Here is a 21929-nt window from a genome sequence, read left to right on the forward strand (position 1 = left end):
ACATAGCTATAGTAAGCACTCTTTGTGATCACTCCTATTGTTACTACTATTGTAAAAAAAGAAAATTGTGATGTTTTGGTATTTTTTCAGAATTGGTATTGATGATAGCACCTGAGAAGGTGATAATGGTTATCTTCCTATCTTTGGTACTCTGGGTTGCTTTATAACTGTTTTTTTTTTCCTAGCCTGCCAGTATAAATTGGCAGTGGAACGGTACGAATGGAACAAATTGCAAAGTGTGAAGTCAATAGTACCCATGGTTCATCTTTCCTGGAATATGGCACGAAATATCAAGGTCTCAGATCCAAAGCTTTTTGAAATGATTAAGTAAGTGCTTTCTAAAACTGCTGTAGTCCCTCTCTTTTTGGGGAATGTTAACTCTTCAGTACTTTTCCCCCTATAGAATTATGTTGACATCAAATCAAAATGGTCCAGATGTCTAACAAAACGTAGTAAGAGTTCACATGTTAAAAGTACTTTTCCCTTCCACATAGTCAGTACACTATGGTACCAAGAGGAGCGAAGGCACAAGTGATTCTACACCAGTAGATTCACATACCTGTGCTTCCTCACTACCCTCTAAACCACTTGATTCCTGGGAGAACTTTAATTTTAATATTGAAAGACTCCCCTTAGTATCAGGGAGAGGGAATGGCATCAAAGAGTAGTTGCTGGTACATAGAAATTAGCATTTAATGTAGGAGTTTGACTTCAGTGTTCATTTTTAAAATTTAAATTAAATCATCCATCTTTTAATTGTCCCTCTTCTCTATCTACTTTAAACACCTAATACAAGTTAATTTGCACACATATATCCCAGTAAACTTCTCATTTATTGTGTATTGTCACAGTCTCTAGCCTCGCTATTCTGCAGATCTATTTAGAATATTTCCAAGTAGTGCTGTATAGCAGTGTTTCCCTAAACTGTATTTTCTACCACTACTACTCTTCTAAACCCAAAAGGTGGGAGAATTCTGGTCAAAGAAATATGGGAAATGATGGATTATGTAAAGTTCAAGTCCTTTAGTTTTTATTTCTTTGTAAATGTTTTAGAGGCTAAAAGAGTCGGGATGTTCTGTGAGTAGGGGAGAAGGGTCATAATGTATTGTATTATATTTCCCAAACTTATTTGACCAGTATCTTTGAAGAACTGATCTCAAAAACTCATTTTGGAACACACTACTTTATACTCACTGATAAAATAAGTTTGTCTTCTTCTTTGAGTACTTACTTTGAGTATTTCTCCTGCAGCCATATTAATTTGGCCAGTATGTGTTGTTTTCAAAATACTGTCTTTCGAAGGAATCCTGGCTTATTAAAGTGATTTCAAACCACAATCTAAAATTTTATTCAAACAAAAATTTTGTGGCCAAGGTAGCATGCCTGTGGATTATCTTATTCCTTTATCAGTGGAACTATTTTATCTAGTCCTGGGCATAAGTGGTAGGGGGAGACAAAAGGTAATAACAAAAAACAAATCATAGCAAGTAATGTATAAATCCTTTCAGAAGTTGGATCTTAGGCACCATACTCTGTAAATGTAGTTGATAGTGAGGTTGCCTATCTCTTTATTGTCTCATATTGGCATTTTTCTCTGAATAGTAAGTTCAGGGTTACTTTTGGGGAAAAAATTATGTAAAGTCACTGAAGATGTTTAGTAAGTTGGAAATAGGCATAAACTAGAGGCTATTTTAGATCACCTGATGATAAGGGAATGTTATAGTACAGAAACCATTTATATGTAACAGCTGTAGAGACTGAAAGTGACTCATCACATTTTGGATAGATTAGGGTTTTATAATTGGAAAGGATTTTAAAGATTATTTAGTCAGGATTCCTGTTTAATGCAGTAATCCCTTCTATATATAACATCTGTAATTTGTGGCCATCCAGCAACTTCTTGAATAGTCTCATTACCTCACTATAATTCTTAGAAGTTCTTTACAAATTGGCATAAAATCTACCTGTCATTGGGTCCCAAGTCCCTAAATATATTTGGGATTTAGGTGGATTCCCATTCAACAAATGTTTGAGAACCAACCCTGAGGCACTAATGGTAGACATAGTGGCATGTAAATTAAAATTCCAGCCCTCAGAGGACTTAAATTCTAGTGAAGCAAGACAGACCTCCGGACAGTTGAATAAATTACTGATAAGTAATATAAAAAAGATAAAAATAGATAATATTAAGGGGGGGGGTGAGACTACTGCTTTTTCTAAAGTGGTCATGGAAGGTGTCTGAGAAGATGAGTTTTGTATTCAGACCTGAACAATGAGAAGGAGTCAGCCATGCAAAGATCTAGGGATACAGCACTTCAGGCCCAGGGAACAAGTGAAGACTGAATTGGAGACAGCTTTGACATGTTTATAGGGCAAAAGGGCCAATGTGACTATAGCAGAATGAGAGAAAGAGGGGTAACAGTGAACTCAATGAACTGAGCAGAAACTAGATCTTACCTGAACTTTTAAGACATGGTAAGTTTATATATTTAATTTGGGGTATTATGGGTTACCATTAGAGGATTCTAAGCAGGAGAGAAGGATGGGTTCTAATTTAAACTTTAAGAAAATGAATCTGGTTGCTTTGTAGGGGAACTGATGCCAAGGGGCACAGTTAGGAGGCAGTTGCAACAGGATAGACCAACCTGGACAGACCAAGGGAGTAGAGAGGGGGATTAAACTAGGGGCTAAGGCAAAACAAAAGCTCACAGGACTTGCTGACAGATTGGATGTTGGGATAAGAGGAAAAAAGGAATCAAGGAAAAGATCATTATCATATTCTCTTCTTCCTACTTGGTCTTCGTTAATTTAAACATCTGACCTCTGTCATCTTTTCATCCTTATCATTCTGCTAGACTCCTTCCAATTTATCATTGTCCCTCTTAATATTTGAAATGTTGAACATCGACACGACACTTTCATTCTCTTTGTTTTAAGATTGTCGTGTGGTGAAATTGAATATTTTTCTACTTAAAATTACTGACGACCCTGTTGTTCCTCATACTTTCCTCACATTTTTTTAACCTAAGTAAGTGGAGTTAAATACTTATCTTACTCCATTTTTACTCTGTACTACAAAATGTTCGATCATTTGAATCTTGTTTGTATTCTTCAATTATATTAAGAATTCTCCTCCCAGCTGGAGTTGTCATGAGATGTGATTAGCAATCTCTCTTCGTCATCGAGCCAATTGAAAATGTTAACCACAAGTCCCAACCCCTAGGCCTTGGTCTATAAACTTCCTTTTTAAAATGTAGTCATTCAGCTATTACTCAGAATGTACCTTTTACCAGCCAACATTGATCCCTTCCTTTTATTTATACTTTCTTTCATCTAATGAATACTTGCTGACTATATACAAGGCTCTGGGTTAGGCGCTGAAAGGGTGTGTATAGGTATATGGTATAGGTCCTGACTTGAAGTAAGACTTAGTGCATGTAAATAAATAGATTGGAAGACGTGTAAGGACAGATCCACTGGATTCTTTCCAGCCCCTTGGAGTCAGAGATGTCTGTGTATTTGGGGAGGCAGACGTTTTATGTAAAGGGTGAAGGTGTGGAGGCAGGGAAAGGAGAGAGGTGTAGCACCCAGAGTCAACTTAAGACCAAACTCTTGCACCATCAGAAAGATTCCTCAGTCCATCCATAAAATAATAGTATACATACATACCATGTCTCCTTCAATGAGGGAATAAATCCCTTTTCTTCAGTAGAACACCAGGCAAAATATTTGGCTTATGTGGAGAGGCCTTCTACTAACTACTAAGATCATGCTGGGGTGTGATAAGCTCCTTACATTGTGAGACGCTCAGAGGAAATCTGACTGCCTAGAGGAACCATAAATGCATAATTGCTCCAGCTCATCTTCTTTTCCTCCCGCTCTCATTTTCACTAATGCCTACCTCCTCTGCCCTCCCTCCTGACCTCCTTTACTACTGTGTATTTGCATGAGCTGAAATGTATATTGATACAGGTCTGTTGTATATATGTTGACAACAGCTGGTGGTACATTCTAGTGTACGATGAGTAGTAGAATAAGATACAGTCGTAAAAGTTCTTAGTGGCAAATCATGTATTGTGTGCCAAACAAGTTTGTTGTGTGGGAGAGCTTTTGGTGGGCTTTTAACTAATATGATCTGATCTAATGTGAGATCCATAAAGATATTTTTAGCAGTTAAATAAATAGAATTAGCTTCTGGATGATAAGACAAAGAAGTGAATCAAAGATACTTTGGCTTTTCAAGTCTGGGTTCTAGATGATGTAGTAATAATAACTGAGCTTGGTCCTTCGCCAAGCACTGAGCACAGTGCTTCCCAGACTGTATTTCAGTTATGTCTCTCAGCATCCCAAGGTCACTTATTTCATTAGAGCCAGGATTTAAGCCCATTATCTGTCTTATGTAAAGGTCACTCAGATGTATCTGTGGCACAGCACTTCATTTTGGAACAGTGGCAGGTTTGAGGAGCCAGTAAAATAGTTGCATAGATAGAGCTGTTTAGCAGAAACCGTAGGAAGTGCAGGATTCCAGAGCTGACTGACTAGGCATTCTTCTGACTAGCGGTTCATGATTGCCTTGAGAGGAAGAGGAGGGGAGACAGAATGTGGGGAAAGCAAATAGGTTGAGCTAGATAAAGGTTAGAAGAGGGCATGGATAATGTATTGTTATAGAAATAAGGGAGTCTTTTTCCACAAGCTTATTAGTTTTGCTGTATAACTGTTGTGTCCACATCATTGTTTTGGTTCTCAAATCTAGTATCCTGCCAACAAAAAAAGTGGTATGAGTTTGTTCTAGCTTGTTAGCTATACCCATTCTTAAATGGTTCTCTCTTGCTGCTCCTTCCCTCTGCTTTGAGTCATTTTCCTCATCTCCTGTTCACCATCCATAGCAGTTTGACTTTCCACCTTCAATATGCTCCTTCTCTTGCTGAGGTCACCAGCAATAACCAACTATTCTAAACTTATAAAGGCACAAATGTAAACTTTCTTTAAAATACCCATTTGTCCTCACATCTGACACCCCACTTACCTTGTTGGCCATTGTTCCAATTTCTTTTAGCTGTGTGCTTGAATTTTCTATTTACTTTTATGACTTTAATATTTTAAAACATCTTTAATATGAACTATAATTTTTATACCTCCTCCCTTTTTCTCCTCTGAATTATCTTTCAGTAAAGCATTACTTCAGTATACATTAAGCCTATGAATTGTAGGGTATTCTAAAAGAAAAATATCAATTAGATGGAAGAAGTCAGTAGAGAAAATTTTCAAAGATGGTCTTCTTCCTTTACTTTCTCTCTGAATAATTGCTTTTAGTTGTTAAATACTGTGAATCTACAATGTGTGATTTTTAGGTTTTCATGGTTAAGTGGTAAGTCTGCCCAACCATAAAGAATGTAAGCAAAATTTCCCTTGTGCCTTCTCATCCACTCATTCACTTAGCTCTATCCAGTTCTTTATATTTATATATATTATAAATATATATTATATATAAATATAATATCTATTATAAATATATAATATATTATAAATATAAATATATAGTATATATAAATATAAATCTTTTCATATTTGTTTAATATATATTATGAACTGAGTTGGTATTCAGGTACTCGTGACAAAAGGATATGATCACTTTTCAAGCTGCTTAAAGTAAATGGGGAAATAGTCAAAACATTAAAATACATGATCTTTGCCTTAATGATAGATATTGTTTAAAAAAAAAAAAATGGGGGAGTATAGAAAAAGGCACATTCGAGAGAGGAGAATATTTAGGAAAGATTTAAAGGAGTAGTACCATAGCTCCATAGTCCCTTATCCTAAGCCCCTTAGGCCAAATGTGTTTTGGTATTCAGAATTCTTTGGACTTAGGAAGGTAATACAGTGCAATTATATATTTTACCCTCCCAGCAGGGTTTAGTGGCAGTAACCTGGAATCAAACACATTAATATTTTTGCAGTAAAGCATACAAATAATCATTCTGATGAGCTAAGTGAAAACTATAAGAAGTCTCAGGTTAATACCCAATGAGTTTATGCAAAATTTATGAAAAATTTGTGGGATTATAATAAAGAGATTATGAATCTGTGTTTTCACTAAGTGATTAATAGTGGGACATGGTATTCTCTCCTGTTGTAATCCCTTGTTATCATTTTAAGAATGAATTACCTGTGGTTATTTTAAAAAGTCAATACCACTCTTTTTTTTTTTTTTTTTCGTTGCACCTTTAAGTTCAAATGGGTCTTTTAGAGCCCCACAAGTCCGTAAAGTCCTTTATCTGTATAATTTAGTAACTCTGTTTCAATTTCCATATCCTAGCTATTTTACTAAAATACTAATTTTTTTTATTTCATTCACGTATAGTTGACTTAACAGTTAAGTTGTGTTATTTTCAGGTGTACAGCAAAGTAAATAAATTATGCATATCCATGTATCCATTCTTTTTTCCCCATATAGGTTAATACAAACTACTGAATAGATTTCCCCATACTATACAGTAGGTTCTTATTAATTATCTGTTTTATATAGTAAAATACACTCATCTTTGTACTCCTTCATATCCTTCCAGATACTTCCTACATTGTCATGAGTTAAAAGAATATTCATATCTTAATTCTTTCATTTCATACTGCAGTGAACTTGACTTGAAAAGTTCACAGCCTGACTCCTTAGAAACATTTTAGTAGAAGCTCAATCATAACTTCTCTTTTGGTTTCCTTTCACTGTTTAAATGAACATAAACTTTTCTGCATACGCCATGTCATTGCACACAAATTTAGTTTCTCCTTCTTTAGACTAAACTTTCAGATGTCTCATGGGCTTAAGTCCTACTTGTTCATTAGTATTGGCTGAAAAGTATAGATTTAAACTTGTTGCTAAAAATTTCAAGTAGAACTTCATATTGGCAGCAGCTGCTAATGAGAAGTCTTTAGAATTTTTAATCATTTTAGTAATGATCAAATTTGTATGTTAGATCTCTTGGCAGCAAGATGAAGTCCTAAATGGAGGGCGAAAGATTTAGAGGCATATTAAAAGGTATTTCAGACAAGAGGATAGAAGGAACAAAAGTAAAATAGACTCCTTGATTGATTGGGTAGTAAAGGTGAGAGGGGAATTTATTATATTGCTGTGGCTTTGGCTTGGGCCATGCAGTGGGATATTTGTGGTTGTTGATGAAACTGGGAAGAAAAGAGGAAATGGGTTAGGTATGAGGGATGCTGATTACTAGCTTGGATGGCTTTAAGACATGTAGAGCTCGAATTACTTTTATGATGTTTAAGTGGGAATCTCTCTAACGTAACCAGATGGATATGTGGTGTTGTTTAGAAAAGGAGTCTGGGATACACATTTATATCTCTCAGCTGGCTGATAGGTAATCCCTGCTAAGTAAGATGTTAGCTGTTGAGTTTTTTGAACCGTTAGCTATTTCTGAAGTAGAGCAGTGCCCACACACAGAAATGAATTAAGGAAGATAATAACTATAAACCTGTTGATCTGTGCATTTTAATTCACTGAACTATGAATGTTTTTTCCATGGTAATATATCTTATTATCCTTCGAGATATATTAGATTTGCCTATAACACATTAGTGCATCTCCCCTAACCTCTTCATATTTTTTCTCCAACTTTTTATTTTGAAAATCTTTTACTCTACAAAAAAAGTTAAAAAATAGTACGATGAATATGTGTATAAATTCATCTGGAGTCATCAGATAAGCTTCTGTCACATTTACTGAGTAGTCTCTATATACACATGTATGTGCACATACTTTTTTGACTGAGCCATATGAAAAAGTAATTTGCAGACATTATGACATTTCACCGCAGATGCTTCAACCTATATCTCTTAAGAGTAAGTAACCACAGTACCGTTTACCATACATAAGAAATGTGAAATTCAGTAGCAGTCAGCTAATGTAATAGTCTACATTTCAGTTTCCCCAATTACTACCCAAAATATCCTTGTCTCTTTTAGTCTCCAAGAGTCTTTTTTCATGATTTTTATTTTGAAGAGGGCTGACCTTTGTGTTGTATAGAGTTCCATATTTGGGATTTGTTTTCTCATAATTTTATCTGGGTTGTACATTTTTTTAGAGTGACTGTTAATGATGTTTACCTTTGGTCAGCCCCTATTCCAATCCTGTATAAACTTTGTCATAGATATTTTCATGAATGAAGTTTTAAATAGTCAGTTTAAAACTTAAAGTTGAGAATGAGGAGATTATTGCTGTTTTTTATCCATCTCTGTCATAGTATACAGTTTTTACCCTTCGATTTTAATTTTAAACTAGTTGATTGAGAGCTAAGAGAAACCCTCATTCTTTACAAAGTGATTCCCATTTTCAGATATTTGAGATACATAGCTTTGGCCTGCATTTTCTCCCTGTATAGTGCTAAAGGTCCTTTTTACTTCACTTTCATAAGACATATATTTGTTATATTTTAGCAGTGAAATATTTCTTTTAACAGGATCCTTGAAAGGAATCAAATGATTGTGCAGCAAATGAGCTGATTAGATTTCCCTGTAGATATCAGACTTTCAAAATAAATAGATTCTTTTAGATGCAGTTGAATGGTTTGATCTCAATGGTAGATAACGTCCACTCCAACAAATATGGTGTACATCGTTGTCATCATGTTGGACTATTAGCAAGTTAATGTAATGATAGTGTTTCACATACGTTGGAAACTGGTTTATCCAGTTACTTTGTTCCACATAAATCGCTATAATAAGAAGTTAGTTTAGTACTTCTTGCTTTTTAGGTCCGTCCCCATGGCATATAGAAGTCCCAGCCTAGGGGTTGAATCAGAGCTGCAGTTGCCAGCCTCTGCCACAGCCACAGCAATGCTAGATACTTAATCTACTGAGCGAGGCTGGAGATTGAACCCACATCCTCATGGATACTAGTCGGTTTCATTACCACTGAACCACAGTAAGAACTCTTAGTTCAGTACATTTTAAAATGTCGAAAACAGAATGCCAATGAGCCCATTTTCCCTTGACAAATTTAATATTAGAAGGTCTTAGATTTGAGAGGAGCATATCAGATAGTAGTAGTAGAAGATTAATTTTCAGAATAAACATTCTCTTGTCTACCTCCCCATAATCTGCCAGATGTGAAACACATTATAAAAATACTGATAATGTGGAAGTCAGTAGTTGAAAATAAATTTTCTAAAATTTCAATGCTATCAAGTCTATTGAAAACAAATTTAGTTTCTTATTGTATCATTTTGTCTTCTTTTGAACATCTTACAAAGCACTGTTTTTATATTTTAGTTTTTATTTTTTCCTTTTTTTTTTTCTTTTCCCACTGTACAGCAAGGGGATCACGTTATCCTTACATGTATACATTACAATTACATTTTTTCCCCACCCTTTGTTCTGTTGCAACATGAGTATCTAGACATAGTTCTCAATGCTATTCAGCAGGATCTCCTTGTAAATCTATTCTAGGTTGTGTCTGATAAGCCCAAGCTCCCGATCCCTCCCACTCCCTCCCCCTCCCATCAGGCAGCCACAAGTCTCTTCTCCAAGTCCATGATTTTCTTTTCTGAGGAGATGTTCATTTGTGCTGGATATTAGATTCCACTTATAAGTGATATCATATGGTATTTGTCTTTGTCTTTCTGGCTCATTTCACTCAGTATGAGATTCTCTAGTTCCATCCATGTTGCTGCAAATGGCATTATGTTGTTCTTTTTTATGGCTGAGTCGTATTCCATTGTGTATATATACCACATCTTCCGAATCCAATCATCTTTTATATGTACAATATTAATGCTTTATATGCTTTCCCTGTGCCTTTTGTGTATGTGTGATCATTATGTGTTTGTTATTTGCCTTTCCTTTTTAATTGTCCTCAGTCAGTCTTAGAGTCTGTGCTATGTAATATTCCAGTGAAACATTGCAGGCAGGGCAGCACTGTATATTTGTTGGGAGTCCAGTCTGCCTGCACATCTTGGCTTCTCCATTTATTGTGTGGGGGCCCGTGGTCAAATTATTAAACCTGTTAGTCTTTATTTCCTTTTGTGAAAAATGAGGATCAGAATTGTTTCTTACATAGCTTTTATGTGGGTCTTAGCATAGGGTAAGCACTGTAAATGGTAGCTGTTGTTATAATTAATATTCATTATAGAAGCCTCAATCACCTGTTTTTTAAGTAAGTTAGTGTTCATAGACCTAGTCCACTGGCTCTCACCTGCAGACAGTTTTGCCTCCCCCCACCCTCTTCCTCAGGGGACACAAAGCAACAACTTGAGTGGGAGGGGTGCTACGAATATTTTGTGGATAGAAGTTAAGGACACTGCTGAACATCCTGCAATGCACAGGACAGCCCCTCACAGCAAAGAATTATCCAGCCCAAGATAACAACAGCCCCAAGGTTGAGAAATCCTGACCAAATAGAATCTGGACTAAACATGCTTCAAATAATCTGTTTTATGTTCTTTTAGGTGTAATTATTACGCTTTCGGTTGGCATTCATTGCACAGTTTTTTCAAATTAACAAAATTACTTCCAATTTAGTAAATAATTATTTTAACACAATTTAAGAATTTGACATGTCAGGTTCAGATATTGATCACTGACTTCCAGGTACTGATAATAAACATTTTATATAACATATATGCTTTTCATAATAGTACTATAAATTAGATGTTTCCTTGGTTCATTTGAGGAAACTCAGGCACAAAGGATAAGAACGCTTGTGTGGAGCTAGGTTATGAACCCGGGCAGTCTAGCTGCTACCTTGTAACTTCCTCTCTGATTTCTTCAGGCTCTACTCATAAAAACAGGATGATTTGCCGAAAACTATGATTAGAAATTTTTGACATTGTTTCTAATTTCACCACTTATAAAAGAGGTGTGCACTAGTTCTTACTTGCCTGATCCTAAGAATCACCTGAGACGCTTATTAAAATAGATTTCTAGACTCTGTTCCTAAAAGTTAAATTCAAAGCTCTATATGACAAGCCCTGGGAATCTTTCACAGTGGCCTAGATAAATCTTATGATCCAGGCAAATTAGGGACACTCTAGTCTAGATTCAGTCTCTTTTAGAACTGAGAATATTTTTGTTTTCCCTTTTCTTTCACACATATTATAGATTATTATTATCATCACAAGCACCAAGGTTTTAGATATAAATTAGAGCAAACTGTTAAATATTAAATTCATTTTCCCTTTGATTCCCATGTTTAAATGGATATATGAGATGTTCTACAACTCTTTAGTCTTAGCCTGTTGGCCTAATAATTTATTTAGAGAGTATAGCCACGAAGACCAGTCCGTCCATAGGTAGCATAGATTGTTCTCATACACCATTGGGTTAAATATACAAAGCTTTGTGATAACATTGAGCAAACAAAATCTAAAAATTCTAAAACTACATTCTCTTGGTTAACATAGATTTACTTTCATGCTTTTTTTTTTTTTTTTGAGAGTTTAAACTTCTTAAGATACTCACTTTATTGTTGACTGAGACCTTGATTTTCAGCCATGTGGTTGATTTAAATGAAACTGTTATATGTCTTACTGACATTCAGACACTCATTGTTGTCCTAGGGCAGTGCACTTCTGGAGTGACAGGTGGCAAGTTTCAAGGGTTCACATGCTGGCTCACTTTGCTTACATGGCTCTTTCAGTAAGAGAGATTGGGCAGGGCAGGGCTGTTCTTGGAGTGCTTTTTTTAACTTGTACAACAACTACTTCTTAGTGGTTGAGCATTGTTACCATAAAGATTTTAAAAATGCCATACCAAGTTAACCCATGCTTCATCTTGATACCACATCAGTATTTGGGAACTTTGGAAACTTCAGTTACCCTCAAAATGTCAGAGTAATTCCCAGTGTTGTCTTAACTTCAGCATAATATTGTATCACTGTGGCTTCATTCCTTTATTCTCCTGCCCCAGAAATCTCATCCCAGGATTAAAATCTTAAGAACAATTTATTCCCTAGATAATCCCCACACTACCTTTATTATGGAATTCCTTCTGCCTAGAAGGGACCTTCCTGCCACTTCTCCTTCTGGTCACATCTAAGTGGACAGCTTCTTTATGAAAACTTCCATGAGTTCCACCTTCTCTCACCTGACGTAGGGTTCTCCCTCCTTTTAGCATTTGTGGCATACTATGTATCCATTAATCTTTTGCCTAATGTATGGATTTATGAGTATATTATGTATGGTCATTCTCCCTCATATTACTGTTTTCAGGTTTTTTATTCTAACATTTCAAGTGTATTTTCATTTCTGTCTCCTGTGTCAAGCTGTTTTCTAAAATTCCATCCCTCTTTAGGTTTCATCTTTGCTGGATGGGTTTTTTGGATAGATCATATTCTTCCATATAACCTCAAATACACTCAGCTAGCCCTCAGTCAGCCTCTTTCTTATGATTTTCTTCCAAGCCAGAGCTGCCTTTAATATCCCCCTGCCTTTTTGTGTAGTCTTTCATCCAAACAACTAAAAACAGGTCCTGACACCAGGCTGATCCTGACTGATCCTGAAAAGTCAAAGGGAAGTTTGATTTCCAGATTCTCTAGCTCCTGAAATCATTTATGACCCTGTTCCTAAAACACATTTATTTAAAACAACACCTTTTACATTTTTATACTTTTTGCTAGTGATTTATTATTTTGTTTTTAATACATAGAATTCTTAATTGCTATAAAGTAAATTTATTAAAATTTACCAAAACTTAAATGAAGAGAAAATTACAATCCTGATTTTGTTTAACTTTTACTTTTTAGCTCTTCAATACACTTAAACATTGTCTTCATATAAAACAGTCTAGGATTAATCAAAGCAGAACAGATTACTGCCAAGTGACGTCTTAACTTTTTTCTTTTTTTTTTTGATTTTTAGGGCTGCACCCATGGCAGATGGAGGTTCCCAGGCTAGGGGTTGAATCAGAGCCTACACCACAGCCATAGCAATGCAGGATCCAAGCCACATCTGTAACCTACACCACAGCTCACAGCAACACCAGATCCTTAACCCACTGAGTGAGGCCAGGGATAGAACCCGCAAGCAACCTCCTGGTTCCTAGTCGGATTCATTTCTGCTACGCCCCGATGGGAACTCCCAAGTCTTGACTATTATATCTGTATTGTCCCTACCCTTCAGTTAAATCAGATTCTTTCTGATTGGACCTGCTCATTGCTGTAGACTCCAGAAGAGCCTCTGTCTCTCAATTCTCCTTCTGTTCCAATTACCATTTTTTGAAAATGGAAAGGAACAAAAAATTTTACTGTTAAGGAAAAAACATAAGGGCAAAGAGGAATACACAATGTGGTTATTCATTGTCAGATCAGATTAATAGAGCTTTTTTCTTAGATTCCAGTATCACAAAATAATGGAGCTGTGATTTTAGAAGCAAAATACTGATGGCTTAGTATTTATTCTTAGCAGCCCTAGTCCTGACCCTTTTTTCTTTGCAGGAAATTCTATATTGCCTTTTTCCAGATGAAACTACCAGAGTAGCCGTATTTTCTAACTGCCGAAGTAGTTAGTAGCATTTGGAGATGAAAGTTCATCCATTGAGTAAAGACAGAACTGAGGCTCTGTGTTTAGAGCTGGGGTGGGGTGGATGTTGACTGAGCCCTCAAAGTCTCATCTTCAAAAGAGAAGTGGAGTTCCCTGGTGGCTCAGTGGGTTAAGGATCCACTGTCATCACTGCTATGGCGTGGGTTCAGTCCCCGGCCCTGGCACTTCTGCATGCTGTGGTCACAGCCAAAAAAAGAGAGAGGGAAAGTAAAAGTGGATGAGAAGATGTGAAAAGAGACCAGAAAGAAGATGGTACAGTGTGAGGCAGGGGAAACAAAATTTTCTGCTTTTACAAACCCCTAGCCCAACTATAGCTTTAAAATAGCTTTATCAGCCTCTCTGAGCCCTAGGTTTCCTATTTGTGAGGTGGAAACCATAGTATCTCCTACACAGGGCCACTGAGAGGCCTAAATGACATAATCTGTATGCAATTCTTAATAACATGTTTCTGGTCTAGTTCTTATTTTTAATGACTTATTTTTATTGAATTATTTTATTCTGTTTTCCCACATGGGAGCATAGTGGAATCTACAAATCTTCCAAAGTTATCTGTAGAGTTTAGGCATTATTTTTTCCTCTGGAAATGACCTTATTTTGAAACCCTGCTTGGAAGACTTGTTCTGTAAGATCAGTGCCTTCAGAAATGAATTGTGTGGGACACAGGGAGGGGAAGAGGGAGGAACAGGTATTGTTCAAGAGCTGGTCTCTCTTTTTGCTATAATCTAAAATTTTACTGGAGTTCCTGCTGCGGTGCAACAGGATCTGTGACATCTCTGCAGCATTAAGACACAGGTTCAATCCCCAGCCCGGCACAGCGGGTTAAAGATAGATAGATAGACAGATAGAAAGAAAGAATTTTCCTTGCTACCTCCCCAGCACACCTCCCCACCCCATCCCCACACAGACATATAGCTGTCATAGCTTTAACTCTCAACCATAGTCTAAAGCATTATTTTGTTTGTAAATAAGTTAAACACACAAAAATTACTGGAACCAAGCTGAGAGAGAAATCCTTTGAATATGATACTTAAGGAATTTGCCTTACAACTGTAAAGTTGATATTGTTTTATGTTTGTTAAATGTCATCAAGTTTTACATATATCTCTGGCTTTTTAATTTATATGAATTCTGATAAGTAACAATACTTTTAACCTAGTAGCTTATAAAATAGCAAGGAAATACAAGTTAAGAGAAATTAGGTATACTATTACTTGTCATGTTAGTAGTTCCATAATCAAATGTTTATTGAGTGTCTGCTGTATGCCTGGCACTGTCCTTGGGAATGAGTAGACAGTATGAATAAAACAAACAAGATCTTTACTTTCAAACAACACTCAGTTGCTAAACCCATTTCCTTTTCTTTAGGGTATTTTCATTGTCTCCAAATTTTAGAGCTGAAAAGTGCCATACAGATCATCTAGTCCAACTTCTCTATTCAGATGAAGAACCTGAGCCACTAAGATTCACAGGAGAGTAAGAGAACTTAGCAAACAATTCCAAATAATGACAGCAAGCTATAGAAAAATCACAAAATTATGAGAATTCACTCTTATCATTAGTGTCATAAGTATGAGTTTAGAAAAGGAATAGATTTGGAGTTCCCACTGTGGCATAGCAGAAACGAGTCTGACTAGTATCCATGAAGATGTGGGTTTGATCCCTGGCCCCACTTGGTGGGTTGGGGATCCGGTGTTGCCCTGAGTTGTGGTGTAGGTCACAGATGCAGCTCAGATCCCGTGTGGCTGTGGCTGGCGGCTGTAGCTCCAGTTCGACCCCTAGCCTGGGAACTTCCATATGCCATGGGTGTAGCCCTAAAGGCAAAAAAATAAAAAAGAAAGAAAGAAAGAAGGAAAAAAAGAAAAGCTACAAATTATAAGTTCAATTATGTTAATAGATTCCATTATATTCAAGTTAAAATCAAGGAATTAAGTATTTTTTCCTTCTTCAGTGTTACAGTAGAACCATTTTTGTATTGTATAGTGACTAAATCTATAAATACTTTTTTGCTTATATACTAAAAGTTTCAAAAGCAACCATATAGATGATGCTGTTTGTCAGTGTCTAGATAGTGTTGATAGAAATAATATGCTTTCCTGCCTTACTTAGAATCATAGAGTTCAGATCTGGAATTCAGACCCCTTATTTCGAGGATAAGAACATTGACTCCCAAAGAGGTTAATTGACTTGCCCAAATAAGAGCCAAAATTAACAGCTTACCTTTAAACAAGAAATTAGGTTAAAAGTCATAGATAGTCTCTTGGCATTACTTATATTGATATATATTTCATGCTAAAAAATTCGCTATTCAGTTGCTGGTCACAAATCATTTTTCCCCCACAATATAGGTATTGTCTTCTGAGAACTCTGAAGCAATGTCAGACATTGAGGGAAGCTCTCATTGCTGCAGGAAAAGAGATAATATGGCATGGGAGGACAAAAGAAGAGCCAGCACATTACTGTAGCATTTGTGAGGTGAGTAAATGTTCTTATCCACACTTGTTTTGTAAACCTCTTACCTCTCCAGTTTTGGTTTCTCTTTAGTTATTTTTTTAAATGTACTTTTATGTAATGCATTTTACTTAAAATTGACATTGTGTTCAATCTTGTTATTTAGCTACTATATTAAAATGTAACCTGGTGATATGTTATTTCACTATGAATTAATTGTAAAAGCATCTGCTGAAGTTATTATTTGTCAGGTAGGTTAACGCTTGGTCCCTGGCCCCACAGGATCCTATCTGGATTTGACCAACCACAGACTGAAAATATTGGGGGTAGGGAATATTCTAGAAAGTTCCAAGAAGCAAAACTTAAATTTGCCATGCACCAGCAATTATTTATATAGCATTAACATTATTTTAGATATTTGAACTATGGAGAAGGATGTGCCTAGGTTATATGTAATTATATGCCTGTTTTATGTTAGGAACTTGAGCATCCTAGGGTTTTGGTATCAGTGGAGGATCCTGGAAACAATCCCCCATAGATACCAAGGAACGACTTGTTTAACAGATGATAATTCATCAAGTTTAGTCTTGAGGTTTTTGTTTTTGTTTTTTGCGGGTTTTTTAGTCTTTTTAGGACCGCACCCGCAGCATGTGGAGGTTCCCACGCTGGGGGTCGAACCAGAGCTGTAGCCTCTGGCCTACACCACAGCCACAGCAACGCGGGATCCGAGCCGAGTCTGCAACCTACACCACAGCTCACGGCAACGCCAGATCCTTAACCCACTGAGCAAGGCCAGGGATCTAACCTGCAACCTCATGGTTCCTAGTCGGATTCGTTAACCACTGAGCATGACGGGAACTCCAGTCTTGAGATTTTAACCTGGGAACAGTCAGATGTAGACAGATGCCAGTAAACTGGATGTAGTTCCGTATAGCTTTAGGCAGATCATTGTTCTGTCCTCTCTGGTACAGTTCACAATATACTGGTCAATTTTCTCCTCTGGCCAAGGCAACAAGAAATGCAGAAACTAAGATATGGTACCTGCTTTGAAGGAGCTTTTATCTTATTTGGGGAAGACAAATTATAAGCAGTTGTAATGTATATGAGACTAGTAAATGTGAAGTTGGTTCTATCCTAATCCTAACTGTTAGGATAGCACTAAGGGAGAATATGACCTAATTTTTCCCTTCTAGTATTGGCATAATGGTTCACCAAAGTGAACTAGGTTAACGTTTGAGTCCATTCCGTGAAGGATGAGTATGACTTTTCGTGGGCTAGAAAAATGAGAGTTGGAAATAGAATGAATGTTGTTATGAGCATAGGAAATGTAATGGCTTATTCAGAAAAGGTAAATAGTCCAATGAGACTGGAACACACACTAGGCAAATTCTACTTATTAGTCTAGTTGGTAAGAAGTTTGCAGAGCATCTTGGATGATTTTAAGGAATTTGATTATTTATTCTGCAGTCATTGAAGCCATCAGAAGCTTTGGGGCAGGTACCCAAGTTGGGTAGGTATTTCAGAGAGAAAAGTGATTGGAGATGATGGTTATAGAAAGCTAGTGAAATGGTTTTAAGAGTGGTTATCCTAAGGCCTAGGCCAGACCCTGGCAGTGGGAATATTAAAGAAGGAGAGGAATTCAAAAATGTTTCCGTAGGTAAAATCTTCAAGACAACTCATTAAATGGCGGACGTGAGGGACAGGTTGAAGAATGTTCACAAACTTCCTAACTCTGATTATGAGGTTCTTGTTGTTGCTCATTGATGATAATGGAAAACATGGTGAACTCAAGGATTTTAAGTAACATAACTTCAAAGAAGACATGAAGTCATGAGAATTTTTTTTTTTCATTGAATAAGTTCAAGGGTATACAGAGCTAGGGAGATAAATGATATCTTTCAAACCTTGAAATTCTGTAATTCTGACTTTTATTTGAAATGATTGAATCCATCAGCTGTTTTTGTTGTGTAACCTGCCAAAGATGCCATTGGGATATCAGATAGATTTTACTTAGGTGCGTTATATATATACGTCAGAAAAATGAATGCATCAGCTTTCCAGTATTTGAAAATGACTTTTATCCTGAACTGTTTTTCTTTATCCTGCCTGAACTTTAGCAGCTCATCAGTCTCTCTAAGATAGAGGTATTATTTCTAAAATCATGCTACACATATGAACATACTTTTTTTTTTTTTTTTTTGTCTTTTTGCTATTTCTTGGGCCGCTCCCGTGGCATATGGAGGTTCCCAGGCTAGGGGTCCAATCGGAGCTATAGCCATTGGCCTACGCCAGAGCCACAGCAACGCAAGATCTGAGCCGTGTCTGTGACCTACACCACAGCTCACGGCAATGCCGGATCCTCAACCCACTGAGCAAGGCCAGGGATCAAACCCACAACCTCATGGTTCCTAGTCGGATTCGTTAACCACTGTGCCATGATGGGAACTCCCTGAACATACTTTTTGATTGTACTCATACTCCTTAACATGATACTTATAACTGAATACTCACTGTCGCTTACCTGTCAGTTTCCCTATCTATAAAATAATCAGATTATATTCACTTAACAAGTTTGTTTTGAGGTTTGGCTAAGCACTAAGTACTGTGATAATGCTCTGGAGTTAATGAAGATGAGTAAAAAAAAGTAGTCGTCTTTGAGGAGCTCATTCATAGATTGAGGAAAGACAATATCCATTAACAGTGCCCTGATAAGTACTTCATTGAGAAGTAAACGTTGATTGTATAGTCATGTTTTGAATTTAAAACAAATAGGTTGGCCTTTATTAAATGTTTGAATTAGGCTTTTGCCTAATTGTAATGAGTATGTCATTTCCCTAGGACACTCCCTTAAATATGCATTACTACCCATGTCTTTAGGTTAGGTGCAAAATAAACCTGGTCTGCTGAAGATTCTTAAAACACAGCCATGTTTATCTTACTATCTACTCTTAACCAGTGATCACTGTCCACAGCTCCAGTAGTACAATAAATAAATTCTGTTGTCTCTGTTGAATGCTTTTTCTCTTGTATAAAATAGGTGGAGGTTTTTGATCTGCTTTTTGTCACTAATGAAAGCAATTCTCGAAAGACCTACATAGTGCATTGCCAAGACTGTGCACGAAAAACAAGTGGAAACCTGGAAAATTTTGTGGTGCTAGAACAGTACAAAATGGAGGACCTGATGCAAGTCTATGACCAATTTACATTAGTAAGTGAAATCAACATGTGAGTATGTAGTTAGCTGGATGGGGAAGCAGCAGTGTTTGTTCTACATCTAGTAGGAGGTAATACAAAATATTTAAATTTTCCTTTGGCTTGTTAGATATTGAATGAGGAAATATTCATATCATTGTCCTTTCCTCCACTTCCAGGTATTTATTCCTGTGAAATTGGCATATGTCAGTTTCATGGGAATAATGTCACAATAATTACATTTAAAAATCTTTGCGTGCTTTTAGAACACGGTCATATCCTTTATGTCATTTGACCATAGTTGATACAAGTGTTTGGTTTATGTACTTAGATTATTAGTGTGTCCACAAAATGAATCAGTAAGTGTGCTTTTAATATATTTTAAATGTATTTATTTAAAATCTTGTCCTTGCCAGAAGTATTAACTTCATGGGACTATTTGATGGAGCTTAACTTCCTGGTATGTTTTATAACCTTATGAAATTCAAATATCTTTACAAATGGTGCACAGTTTTTAATTTTAAATAGCAGATGCTTGAGGGAAGCATTTTACTCTAGCACATCAATAGTTTTATGAATAGAAACAGATACAAGTTTATGAATTGTTGATTCCTCCAATACTTGCATATGTGATCAAAAACTGAATTTTTGAAATTTAGCTCCTGATATTGTCACTTGGATGGTCTTCACAATTGCTTGAAGGAAAAGAGCATTATCTGGAATATGTTAAACAAAGATATATATGTCTAGTTGAGATAGGTTCTAAAGCAAGTCACTAATGAAATTGTAATTGATTTGTTAATTTTCCACAAGCCTTTTTATTTTTAAGCCATCTCCCCAAAAAATGGTCAACCTAATAATGTTCTAGGAGTTTTAAACTAATTGGTGAAGAAGTACAGAAAAATGTGGGTGCACTGAATAAGGTATTGGTCTCAGACTCTTAGGAAAATCGGCCAGGTGGGAGACAGTAAGGGACGTTGTGCTTGACAGAGGACAGCAGGCCGTTGGACTTCCTTGAGAATTATTACTTCCCTTACCTTCATACTCAGGCTGTTTGTAGCCTTGAGCTAGGGAACGATATTAACAATTTGTATACCAAAGTAACATACCTCACTTTTAATTTCAGGCTCCTCCATTACCATCCTCCTCATCTTGATGTTGTTCCATGGACGTTAAATGAGACCTTTTCTGCTATTCAGGAAGTAACCCAGTTCTGCACCACTGGTTTTTGTAGCTATCTCTGTAAGGCTGCTGGCTGAAAACTGTGTCTATGCAACCTTCCAAGTGCGGAGTGTCAACCAACTGGACAGGGGAGAGCATTGCTCCTTGCTCCAGGACTCTCACAAAGCTGATCAGCTGTACTTCAGAAAAAAAAATAATTTCCATGTTTTGTATATATCTGACAAAACTGGCAACATCATACAGACTACTGACTTGAACACAACCTCTTTTATATTTCTCTCTTTCTGGGCTGATGAATTGGTTTTCATCTATCTTTTCCCCCTTCAGAATTTTCCTTGGAGAAAAATACTAGCCTAGCTGGTCATTTCTTTGTAAGGTAGTTAGCAATTTTAAGTCTTTCTTTGGTCAACTTTTTTTTAATGTGAAAAGTTAGGTAAGGAACTTTTTTACTGCTTTTATGTTTTTCTGTCTTGTTTTGAAACCATGACGGTTATTATTACACTTTTGGTTCCTAAATAAAATGTTTAAAAAATTAACAGCCAAGTCACAAAGATAATGGATTGCACATAGACTAAGGAATAAACTTCAGATTTGTGATTTTTGTTTCTAATCTTGATGTAAATTTACACTATTTATAAATACATATTTATTGCTTGAAAATATTTGTGAATGGAATGCTGTTATTTTTTCCAGATTTACCTGCCATTGAAATTTTAAGGAGTTCTGTAATTTCAAACACTACTCCTATTACATTTTCTATGTGTAAATAAAACTGCTTAGCATTGTACAGAAACTTTTATTAAAATTGTTTAATGTTTAAAGAGTTTTCTATTGTTTGAGTTTTAAAAAAAACTTTATGTACAGCGCCCAGTTTTTGTTCACTTTTCAAATCTGATTATATATATTTTATATATACTTGTGTATGTATATATAATATATATAGAAATCTGGATATATATGTATAAAGATTTAGAACTTAAATTTTTCTCGTTTTAAGTTTCACATCTATGGTAGATTTTTGAGGTGTCTACTGTAAAGTATTGCTTACAAAAGTATGATTATTTTTAAAGAAATATATATGGTATGTATCTTCAAGACCTAAAATGTCAGACTGGTTTATTGTTAAGTTGCAATCACTGCAATGACAGACCAATAAACAATTGCTGCCAAAATGTAGTATAATAGTAGAAAACAAATAGTGATTGAACTTAAGATTTTAAAGGGAATGTTACATGGGCTTGGCACATCCTGTACTTCACTTATAGTAGTGTTTTATATGGAAACACTAGGGCTCTATTTTAGAATGCCAATAAATTAAGAGACTTATTTTTTAAAGTTAGGCAATTTTGACATTTCATGCTTTCCTGCTTGTATGACATGATTTGGGCAGGGGAGGGAGTCTTCAAATTCCGTATCACTAGTAAAATATAGCAAGCTGTATTAACATTAACAAGTCACTTCTGATTAACCATAGTATTTTGTTTTATAATAATACCTTGCATTCGACACATGCTCACATTTTATCATACTGTTCCTAAAGATTTTTCCAGGAAGATTCAGTGA

The 21929-nt window shown here is 36.0% G+C and overlaps 1 protein-coding gene across 8 annotated transcripts in view; it reads left to right on the forward strand.

Moving 5' to 3' along the window:
* The window catches only part of KDM6A (lysine demethylase 6A), a 200434-nt gene extending 178729 nt beyond the window's left edge, over window positions 1-21705 (forward strand). For 7 of the 8 annotated variants that reach the window (XM_021079778.1, XM_021079779.1, XM_021079782.1 and 4 more), the window contains 4 exons: window positions 186-327; window positions 15890-16016; window positions 19030-19200; window positions 20311-21705. In XM_021079778.1, coding sequence (XP_020935437.1) covers window positions 186-327; window positions 15890-16016; window positions 19030-19200; window positions 20311-20340 — 470 coding nt within the window. In that variant the 3' untranslated portion in view covers window positions 20341-21705. The remainder of the gene's footprint in view (window positions 1-185; window positions 328-15889; window positions 16017-19029; window positions 19201-20310) is intronic. The other variant, XR_002340583.1, reaches the window with a different exon arrangement.

Source organism: Sus scrofa, chromosome X (genome assembly GCF_000003025.6).
Source record: "Sus scrofa isolate TJ Tabasco breed Duroc chromosome X, Sscrofa11.1, whole genome shotgun sequence".
In the NCBI taxonomy this organism is placed as follows: Eukaryota; Metazoa; Chordata; class Mammalia; order Artiodactyla; family Suidae; genus Sus; species Sus scrofa.